This window comes from Capra hircus, chromosome 29 (assembly GCF_001704415.2).
Source record: "Capra hircus breed San Clemente chromosome 29, ASM170441v1, whole genome shotgun sequence".
Taxonomy (NCBI): Eukaryota; Metazoa; Chordata; class Mammalia; order Artiodactyla; family Bovidae; genus Capra; species Capra hircus.
The window spans coordinates 43,015,473-43,026,596 of record NC_030836.1 but is presented as its reverse complement, the minus strand read 5'-3'; the positions used below and the strand labels follow the sequence as shown (position 1 = coordinate 43,026,596).

General features: G+C 58.3%; 2 protein-coding genes across 2 annotated transcripts; both read right to left on the bottom strand.

Moving 5' to 3' along the window:
* On the bottom strand, positions 322-2,823 carry TEX40 (testis expressed 40). Its single transcript, XM_005699972.3, has 4 exons — positions 2,470-2,823; positions 1,541-1,620; positions 1,294-1,360; positions 322-555 (listed from the first exon to the last, which is right to left on the bottom strand). Exons 1-4 carry the CDS (start codon positions 2,738-2,740, stop codon positions 446-448), a joined length of 528 nt encoding a protein of 175 aa, XP_005700029.1. The 5' UTR covers positions 2,741-2,823; the 3' UTR covers positions 322-445.
* On the bottom strand, positions 3,790-9,911 carry KCNK4 (potassium two pore domain channel subfamily K member 4). Its single transcript, XM_018043594.1, has 6 exons — positions 9,487-9,911; positions 6,233-6,356; positions 5,934-6,094; positions 5,557-5,743; positions 4,899-5,038; positions 3,790-4,208 (listed from the first exon to the last, which is right to left on the bottom strand). Exons 1-6 carry the CDS (start codon positions 9,673-9,675, stop codon positions 3,804-3,806), a joined length of 1,206 nt encoding a protein of 401 aa, XP_017899083.1. The 5' UTR covers positions 9,676-9,911; the 3' UTR covers positions 3,790-3,803.

Below are 11,124 nucleotides of genomic sequence, written 5' to 3'. Positions count from 1 at the left end.
CTGCATATGCATGAGAGGCGGGGTCTAGCGCGCCTAAGTTAGAAGGGAGGTGCTGCCCCTTTCCTTTTTCCCTCTTCCCCCAAGATAACACTAACGGGCACTAGCACCGCACACCCCATATTCCCACAAAGCTGCTGAACCCGGAGTGGGAGAAGCTGACCTAAGACATGAAATAAGTCCTGGATTTCGAGTCCTGGGAAGGCGGGGCCCATAGGGCCCGACCGCTCAAGGTCACTGCGGTGACCGAGTGAAGGTCACAGGGAAAGGCGGGGCCACGTGCGTCCGCCTCTAGCGGGCAGCTACGCATTGACTCACGGACCTTGTACAGATTCTTTTATTTCTCTAAGGGCTCAAATTCCACGTGGGCAGGGTCGGGCTTGGATCTGGGGACTGGACAGGGACCAGGGCTGGAGTCGGGCAGTCGCTGGAACCCGAGGCGGTGCTCTCAGATCGCCAAGACTTGCAGCCTCCTGTTCCGGCGCCTTTTGAGCCCCTCGATGTATCGCTGCAGCTGTTTGGTCAGGGTATGGCCCCGGCCGATCTCTGATTGGTAACCTGGAGGGCAGAGCTGTATTCAGGGCAGTGAGCAGGGGCATGGCCTCCCCATCAGCCAGTCTATATTAGTTTGGGAAACTCTGGGTCTTCAGGGTACTGGAACCTGGTGGTTTTGTTTCAAATGGTCAAGTCAGAGACCTGTGCTCCAAACAGACGGGAGATTCAGAGTGGGATGGAGTGCTGAGGTGGAGGATGGATGAGGAAGGCAAATGTAGAGAAGATGTTGCCGGCCTGAATTAGGGCACTGAGAGCAGGAAGCTTTGGGGACACCTCTTGGACCACCCCCTCTAAGTCATTAGCTCTTAGCCCTCCCCACCCCACCCTGACTTTCATAAAGTAAGCAGGGCGACCAAAGGAAATTTACTCCAATAATCCACTGTCCAAAGGCTCTGGGAAGGGGCCAAGGCCACACAAAGGCTGTCATTCCCAATAGGCAAGGGGAGAAATGGCCTTAGAAAAGCCATAGCAGGTTAAGAGGGACTGCACTGCAGCTACAGCCCAGTCCTGACAGTCACTCCGCACTCTGTCCTTTGGGTCTCCCTGTGCCCAGCCTCCTAACTTTTTACTTTTCCTAAAGCTTCTGGAATATTTGTGGGTGGTAAGGGAATCTGACAAGGCAGATCCATCCTGAAACCCCACTCCTATAGGATCAAGGCCTGCAAAATCCCCCCAGGGTCTCTTGTGGAAGTTGAGGGCAAGAGGAGGGGCGCGCGGGGAGTAGGGGGTGGGGAGGCTCACTCCGGAGGGCTTCGGTGAGTATTTCCAGAGCTTCATTCTCCATCAGTTCAGTCAGGGGCAGGGGCAGCTAGAGAGGCAGCAAGAGACTCAGATGAACAAGGGACCCCAGCTCTGCCCACAGCTGAAATGCCCCACCTATGCCCTCCAGTTCCCCAATTGACCTGCCTGCCCCTCCACCCTACAAAGCACCCCCACCCTCTCACCCTCCACCCCCCACTATACTCCCAGTTTCCTTGGTGCCTCCAACCCTGCTCTGCTGTTCCACCCAGTAGGCTCGATGGGGTGTGTGCCTCGAGATATCGAGCGATGACACTGAGGAAGGCTTTTCTGGGAGAAGAGAAAAGAGGGATTAGTGATCTGTAGACTGCTCGGGCTTCGCTGGAGCAGAGAAGATGTAGGGGTAGGCTGAGGGTCAGAGGGCTCCAGAGATCAGCTCCAGATACCACCTGAGTGGGAAACAGGATGGGATAGTGGTTTACAAGCCTGGGCTTTGTTGTCCCACCCTCCGAGGTGCCAGTTCGGACTACCCCACTTTGTGAGACTTAAGGCCGGTGACTGACTTTCTGACCCTCAATTTCTTCATCTGTACAATGGGATAATAAGACTGGCCCCTTAATGGAGGTTGTGAAGTTTAAAGGCGATCATGCAAGGAAAGCTGAGTGCCTGGCACAACAGCAAGTGCTCAATAAATAGCATATTGTTGTCTGCTCCAATTCCTTGATGAAGGCCTGGAGAGTGGAGGTGGCAGGGAGAAGGGCATGCCCCAAACAGCCCGGTAAATAGTATTTACTAATGGAAGTAAACAGTATAAAAACTGTAACCAGTGACAATGAATAAAAGGTAGGCACCCCCTCGAATAGCTAAAAATCTACAGAAAAGGCATTTACTCCCTCCTTTCAACTATTCTGTGATTCCATGGAAAACACTCCCTGCGGCCTTTGCGTATTTTCCTGCCCGTCTCTGTGGCCCCAGGACCTTGTGCGACTCCTGCCCGGTAGGGGGCGTTCCTAGAATGTCTTGTTGCTTTAAAGCGAGAAAGATTAGCGTGGGGCGCCCCTTCCAGGGAATCCTAGAAACTTGGGTCCTACTGTTTTCCCCCATTTTACTGCAATAGAAATTGAGGCTCTGGCCAGCCCCCTGTCCGGTGGGCGCCCACAGCCCGGTGAGGCCACACACCGTTGTCGGTCTTGGAATGGTCCTCCTCTAAACGGCTTCCCTGGGAGCTATCGCCGCCAAGCTCCAGCTCCTCCGGCTCTTCTGGCTTGAAGCGGTCCTTGTCCTCTCCGCCGTCGGATGCTTCCCAGCCACCCTCTGCGTCGTGGCCAGCCTTCTCGTCGTAAAACCAGAGAGTCTTAGCGCTTACGCTAACCTCCAGTTCCGAGTCCTCACGGACCGTGGGCAGCTGCACATTCAGCTTCGGCTGAGACAGAGTAGCCGTGGTCCACATGTTCCGGATATCCTGCAGGCTCGACCCGCCCGAGCCATGGTGGCTCGAAGACTTGGCCGACGCCTGTGGGCCACACACAACGAGGGAAGCCGAGGGTCGTGGGGAATCGGGAGGGGAAGGAGAGCAGGCTAGGAGTAGGGATCCTGAACCCAACCAGGGCCGACAGTCCCCTGCTGAGGGGTGGGGGGAGATGGGGGGCGAGGGGGTGATTGTTGGGAGCTGCCCTGAGCCAGGGCTGAATGAGAGGACAGTCAGGGGCCCAGGGTGAGCCTGGGGGGCTGGCAGGGTAAGGAGGACCAGGAAGAGTTCTTACTTTTAAAGGCTTTCCTTCCATGCTTCTGCCCCAACGGACCCCGTTGCCACAGGCCTCCGGCGAGGAGGGTGGGGGAGGGGGTTCACGCTCCAGGAAGGGGGAGGGGCAGGGTCCCGTCGGGAACGGCCCATGGGAGTCTCGCGGGCAGAGAGTTCAAGCGACAAGCCTCCGCACTAGATGCCCTTCTGTCTCCCCATCCCCTGCCGCATAGCCGCACAGGGGATGGACGCCCCGCGCATCCGGGCTGATTCCCACGCCAGACCCTACCGGCAACCTCCAGGCAGAAACACCGGTCCAAGTACCCCTGAGAGTGCAGTCCCTTGACCGACGGGAGGGGCAGGGGTTCGGCCTGGGGACCCTGGCGGGAGGAGAAGGAGGGAGCAGGGCCTGACTTGCCCGGGAGGTGGCCGACGACGCAAGCACTCGCACACCCTCTCGCGTTCCCGCAGCTCCACGCCCGCAGCCATGCAGACTGTTTTCCGTTTATTGATGCGGGCTTTGAGGCACAGTCGTGAGGTGTTGTGAGGGACCGGCCCGGCTGGGACAGCGAGACAGAAAGCCGTGGGAGTCTGGAAATGGATGAAGTGACAGGGCCAGGAGCAGGGGGTGGCAGACAAGCAGCCCGTGGCCTCCTCCCCAGGTTTCGGTCCGGTCGGTCGAGAGAGGGCTCTTTGGTCAGACAAGCAGAGCATGCCGGGGTGAGAGGGCGAGAACGAAGCCCTTTGAGAGGCCGGGGCCGGGGTCCTCCCTCTACGCGGGCACGCCTTTGTCCCGGGGGCGCCCCGGGCCGCGGGGCCGCGACGGTTTCCTGGGGGGATTGAGGGGGCGGCGGCGACCCCGTGGCGCGCGGGGCAGCGCGCAGCCGCGCTCGCTCTGCGTGTCCGAGGACTCGTCGATGAAGGCCAGATTCTCGCTGGGGTAGTCCAGCGCGGAGGCCGTGGGCGGCGTGGGCGGCGTGGGCGGGGAGGAAGGCTCGGTCTTCTCCGGGGCCGCAGGGGACAGGGGCCTGCTGGGGGGCTGCGCCGGGCAAGGCGGTGGAGGCAGGGGTGGCCGCTCCTTCTCCGACGGCGGTGGTGCCGTGGGCCCAACTCGCTGGGTCACCCGCGCGGTCACCGTGCCCGTCCAGCTGGCGGCCTGCGCCGTGAGGCCACCCATCTGCGCGGGGAGGAAAGGCAGTCCTCTACCAGGGATCCTCGACCGTCTCTCCGCAACCCCGGGAGCCTGCGCCGTCACCCGTCAGGCATGGCCCCTCTTTTTCGCCTGGTCCTCCTGCCTCAGGAGTGGGAAAAGGCCGGAGGAGGGAGGGCAAAGCTCATCACCAGCCACATCCTCTCCTTTCCTCCGCCTGCACTGAATGCTCCCTTCTCCAGGAAAGACCCGAGGTTTTGTATCAGCTCTCCCGGGTCCCCAGAGACCTTTGTGCCTCCACCTACTCCACGGCCAGGAGAGGGGGTTACAAAATACAGCAATAAATAAAACTACAAAGACGAAACGCAGCAACAAATAAAATTTTAGTATAAGTATGTCCCACGCCGCATTTGAGACATACTTGTACTCAGATAATATTTGAAATTTATCCGAAATTCATATCCAATTAGGATTCCTTCATCTTTATTGGCTAAATCTGGTAACCTTTAACCATGAGCGTAGAGACTGGAGTCAACTGCAAACCTGTCCGAGCTTATCCCTTTGATCCCAACCGGTGCACACCGTGGCTCCCTCAGTCCCCATCTTGGGGAGCCCACACTCTGGAAGGGAAGGCGGGGTGGTCCACCGGCTGCTGGGGAACAGCGCGTCAGCACCAGGGCGCAGGCGCAGGCGCGGCGTCGAAGCAGGGGCGCCTACCTCTGCGCGAGTGCGGCGGGACACGACTCGCAGCCAGTTCCCGATGGTGGTGAGCACTGAAGCGAAGTAGGCCAGGCCGAGCAGGATCCAGAACCACACCAGCGGCTGGTAGGCTGCAAAGTTCTGGTTGGGACTGGCCCCTGGGACACCGCCAGGGAGGGGAGAAAGAAGTTGATTGTGAGACACGCCTTGAGCCCGTGAGACACGCCTTGAGCCCATGAGTCTCGGGTTCACTGTCCTTCTCAACTCCTGGAGAGGATCCGCCCTCCCCAGGGCCAAGGGTCTGAGCTAGAGTGAGTGAATGGATGCAAGGAGACAGACTGGGAGTGACTTTAAGGTGTCCAAGAGAAGAGTAAGTGGAGGTGCTCAGGCGCAAGAATGTGAACATGTGTGAGGGGTGCACATGTACAAGAATGTGGCACGTGTGAAGGGGTCACTTAATATACGTGTGAGCATGCATGGGGGTGCAGGCATGCAAGACCGTAAGTAGGCAGGAGGTGTCGCAGCCCTGCCAAAACGTGAGGGTGCATTCAGTGAGCGGATGTAGGGCGTGGAGCAAGCGCGTGTGAGCGCACAAGCGCCCTGTGGAATTTAGAGGGAGAAGCCAGATGGCAGAGCCCGTGGGAGGGGAAGAGCAACCCAAGAAAGGTGGCCTCACCGGCCACGTAGTCCCCGAAGCCCACCGTGGTGAGTGTCACCACCACGAAGTAGATGGCCTCCAGCTTGCTCCAGCCCTCCATGTAGCAGAACACGAACGTGGGCGTAAGGACAAAGAGCAGGCAGCCGATCAGCAGGAAGAGCACCGCGGATAGAATTCTCACCAGTCCCGGTGGCACGTGCCACTTCTGCAGGGAGGGGCCGAGGAGTCACCAAAACCTCCACACTCACACTCCACACCCCCTCTTCTCGGAACCAGTGTTCGAGGTTCGCGGGATTCAGGTGCCCCGCCCCTGCTCACATGCCGGGGCTGGGACGGACGTAGGAAAGGGTATCCCGAACCCAACGCCAGGGCGCACAGGGCGTGGAGCAGCTCACCAGAAAGATGGCTTCGATGTGACCGATGCCGCGGCGCAGGGAAGAGCCCAGCCGGTCCCCGACCCCGGCCAGCAGTATCCCAAACAGCGGGATCCCCACCAGCGCATAAAAGATGCAGAAGAGACGCCCAGCATCTGTGCGCAGGGCTGCGTTGCCATAGCCTGGGCAGAGGGGCCATGCAGCAGGTCTAGGGGCTACCTGGTACACACACACACACCCCCCAGCTCCCCCTGCACCTTCCCCCATGAGAAAGCCCAGCCACCCCTTGCCCCCTCTCCATGCCCAATCCCTTCCCCCACCGATGGTTGTGATGATGGTGCCTGAGAAAAAGAAGGCACTGCCCAGGTCCCAGGCTGAATGGTTGCTGTTACTGGTTGAGTTGGTGTCAGGGTTCGCGCCCCCTCCCAGGGCATCAGCCACATCCTGCAGGACAAGGCGCAGAAGGAGAAACCTCAGTCCTTGCCTTCTATCCTGGCCAACCCCTGGCCCTCCAGTCTCCGAGTGCTTCCCTCCTTACCCCTCCCAGCTCTCCCCTACCCTCTGGTCTTCTTGAAGGCAGTCCCTTAGAGCAGACATTGCAGATTGGGCAGCCCAGTTTTGTTGTTTGACCAACACATTGTTGTAGAGACGTTTGAGTTATCAGCCCCTTAATTTCGCATAACAGATTTCCAGTTTTACAGTGGTCGGGAGCACAGACTGTGGGACCAGACTGCCTGGGTTCACATCTTGGTGCTAACTGAAGCTGAACTGTGCTTCCATTTCTGCATGTCAGTTGGGGGTGGTGATAATAGTACCTTCCTCAAAGAGTTATTGTGAAGAGTTAAAGCATTCACAACAAAGCAAGCACTGTGTATTTGTTAAATGATTACCCATGTAGACAGCATGCTCAACGAGTTCAGCTTTCCATGAACCCCACCACCTCTACTTCCCCTTAGGAAGCTGACTTTGAGTCAGTCTCTTGTCTTCAAAAATCTGTTGAAAGTTAGGGACCCTCCCTCCAGGAAGGTTCACATACCAACAAATTTTGCATCCAGTTTGGGGAGGGTCATGGACAGACAAACCCTTCCCCACCCTGCTGAAGTCCAAACCAAACCCTGTGCTACACAGTAGATGCTCACTGAAGGTGAAAGTGAAAGTCACTCAGTCGTGTCCGACTCTTAGTGGATAGCCTTTTCCTTCTCCAGGGGATCTTCCCAACCCAGGGATCGAACCAGGTCTCCCGCATTGCAGGCAGATTCTTTACCAGATGAGCCACAAGGGAAGCCCAGATGCATATTAAATATGATTACATTTGTGAAATGGCCATGTGTCTGCCCATCTTGCCAGCCAGTTGGCCTTCCTCCCAAGGCGGAGTCTGTGTTTTGAAAGTGCCTGCCCTAAGTGATGGAGGTCAGAGCACAGTAAGGAGAGAGCGCAGAGGACCCTTCCCTAAGCAGCACCGAGCCAGGACACACAGGCGGTAGTGTGAAGGAGGTCATAAACCACCTTCTTTCTCTCTGACTGCAGTCCTCATTAGCAAGACACAGTCCAAATTAATCTTCCTAAAGTGACAGCCCCAAATCTTCTATCCCTCTCTGCTATCTGCAGAATAGAATCTGAATTTCCGAGCCCAGCCTGTAAGCCCTTTCTCCATGGGGTCCCAACCTCCTTTTCCCGAGTCTATTCTCCTGGGACTTCCATTTTGGAGCCCAAGTTACAGTGACCTTATCCCCAGATTTTGAGACGATTCCATTTCCTGTAATAATCTCTTCATGAAGCCAAGAAGTGAAGTGTATGATTAAAAGTTATTTAATTTTATTTTGCAACACTTTTCCAATAAATTCACAACTTGGAAAAAAATCCTTTGTCATTCTGGGTGTTCTAATTTTTGCTTCAAATGACTAGGCATCTGCTAAATCCGAGAACTGCAAAACACTGAGCTTTCCAGTTTCCACGCCTTTTTCCATGCTGTTCCTCTGCCCGAGAGTCTCTTGCAACCCAATCACACATCTCTAAATTCTACCCATCTCATCTGCTTCATCAATTACCAGCTCTTCCCAAAGACCCCGGGGCATGTCCCTCCTTGCCATCACCCTCACCCTGCACTTAGGCCAGGGCTCAGCATACAGCTGGCAGTTAACAAAGAAGGAAGTAAGGAAAGCTCCCCTTCTACTAAATCCTACAGTGAACTTTCCCTGGAATCAGTGCCTTCACCTAGATGTGACATCATCTAGGCTACAGCCTGCATCTGTCCACCCCAATATCAATTTCCCTGCTCACCCTATCCTGGACAGCATGGCACCTAGCACACAGTAGGTGCATAATTGCTGCATGACTGGCTAATTATAGGAGAGAAATAAAGCAGCTGTTGCCCGCCTTGCATGGTTCTGCCCTTCCTTTTCTTCTTTTTTCATATCCAGGAAAAAAGCAATTCCTCTGTGAAGATAAAATAGGTCAGGTTCCCTCTCTCCTCCTGCCCTGTTGTGTGGTCAAACACTCTCCTACCCAGAGTATCAGAGAGCCTTTCTGGGCATTCTCTGGGTCAGAGACAATGTCAAGCTGCCTGTGTCCTGGCCCCACCCCACCCTCAATTCTGCTTCAGGTCCTGCCACCTTGGGAATCAGCCGGAACACTGAGTCCCCATGCTGATGCCTCCTCCTTCCATAAGAACAGGCAGGAAAGGAAAGTGGAGGGGGGGGATAGCTTTTCAATAACATAATACACATTAATGTAATCAAGTTAAATGTTAGGTGTTTTTATTTATTTTTTTAATATGACAGTGGCTCAGAAATCAGAGAGAGAGCAGAGGCGCTTGCCTGACAATAGCATGAAAGGCTGCGGCCCACTCTTCCTTGAGTCACTGGACCAAAGCCCACCCCATCCCTGGCTTGCACTCCCTCTAGCTTTCACTTCACAAGCGTGTGTCCTGGCAGGAAGGTGTGCTCAACCTGGCATCCATGATGGCATGGATTGGCTTAGGGGAGCCTGGAACCCTCCGAAATCAAGGGTATGTGTTTATATGTGCACTTTTCTGGAGGTAGGGGGTGGGGAAGTGTTCACAATGTTCTTAGGTTTCTCTGAGGCATCTGTGACTCCAAAGAAGCACAAGAACTAGTGTAGAAATGCCAGATTTAGCAAATAAAAATAGTGCATGGGACAAATTTGTATTTTAAAAGTGTTCATCCTTGAGCTGAAATTTACATTTAACTGGGTGTTCCAGCCTTCATCTGGTAACCCTAAACCTGTGAGTTAGACCTGGGAAGACATAACATATCTCATACGCTACAGCCGTTTATTCATTTCTTCCCTCATGGGTTCCTTCACGCAATCACTATCACACGCGGGGACGAGAACCCAATGCCGGTGCAGCAAGGAAAGCAAATGCAGCCCCTGGCCACCATATTGAAAACACAAGAGACCTGGATGCCAGCCTCTGCCCCGCACCCCTCCAGCTGCACCCTGCCTTCAGGGGTGTGGGCCAGGAAGCAGCCCTCCAGAACAGGGCCCCAGCGGCATGCAGCTAGTGTCAGGGGGTCCCAGGCGACTGCTGCGGGGTCTCCCCCCACCCACGCACCTTGATGAAGAGCCCCAGGTCATGGTCGCTCACACTTGGATGGGCCCTCAGGAACTTCTCTCGCGCCTCCCCCAGCTCCCTTTGGGCCTGCTGCTCATGGGGCTGCTCCAAGGCCTGGAACACCAGGGCACCAGACACCAGGTAGAGCAGGACCAGGGCCAGCAGTGCTAGTAGTGTGGTGCTGCGCATGGCACGCCCAGGGGCCCGGCCAACTCCACTGCCTGCCTGGGGAGGCTGGGCAGGGGGTTCCTGGGGAGCTGCAGTCACTGCGGGCAGAACCAGGGATGCCGGGGTCAATCACCTGGCCTGACACCCCTACACCCTCCTTCTCCAACCCCTACACACCCAAAGGTCCTGGGAGCCCCAGGCCCTACTACCTGCAGAGGGTCTCTCCTCACACCCCTCTGATCAACCCGACTCCTGGTACCAGGACACACCCAGTGCCCAACCCACCCCACCCCACCTCGGTCCTCCCCCTTACCTCCACTGCCCGGCCCTCAGCCCCAGTCCGGGACTCCAAGGTGTGAGAAGAGGGCACAGGGAAGGGAAAGGACGGAAAGTGGAAGGTGGAAACAGAGACAGCCTGCCCAGGGAGAGGCGGGGCCAGAGAGGAGATGCTGGGGGCCTGGAGGGGGACCCCGCCTTCCAGCTGGGGGCTGAGGGGGCGCAGAGGACCACGCCGGACGAGGACGGGGATGGCGGTCCGGCTCGTCCGCCGAGGTTGCAGCAGCATCTTCGCGGCTTCTCCCTCCCCTCCTGCCTCTCCTTGCTCTGCTTCTAGAGGCGATAGGCTGGGCAGGGAGCCCCCAGGGTCCCCAGCGCCCCGCTGGGCTTTCGAGGAACCCAGGGGCGGGTCCCAGTCGCTGCGCAGAGGCGAGGCAGGGTGGAGGGGAAGGGAGGGTACCGGGTTCCGGGAAGGAGCGGGATGGGAGAGACGAGGGCCGGACCAGCACGGCATCCCCCAGGACAGCTGCCGGCTCCCCCGGGACAGCGCGCGGCGACGCCCACGCGCACACACGCGGGCACAAAGACCCGCGCGCCCACGCTCCGCCCTGCGGCTCCAGGCGGCCTCGCTGCCCCGGTTGCACGCACACCGTCCACCTGCACACACCCCGGACTCCCGGGCACACCGGACCTTCAGGGCCGTGCGCGCCAGGCCAAGGCCCCCAGAGGCCCACACACATGTGTGCACAGACTCACGTCCACGCACACCCAGATCGCGGGGCCACCGCGCAGCGCCCGCCGCCCAGACACTGCACACCCGCCACTCGCTCCCACCGCCTCCCCGCGTCTTCACGCCGACGCCTCGGAGCGTGACTGGCGGCGGGCGGGACGCACGGCTGCAGGACTCCCGGAGGTGGGCCCCCTCCCGGCCGGTCTCCCCCTGCGCGCCCCAGCCCGGGAGCCCGGCCTGCGGCCCCCGCCGTCCCGCACGCCCGCCCCGTGCCCGCGCGCCCGCCCGCTCCGCCCCGCACTCACTGTCGGCCCCGATGCGGCTGCGGCTGCGGCTGCGGCCCGGGCTCCCGTGCGGCCTCGCCGGTGCCGGCGGGGCCGCGGAGGCGGCGGCAGGGGCGGAGCGGGCGGGCGCTGGTGCTGAGACCCCCCTCCTGCCACCAGAAGCCCCCCTCCTTCCGCGTT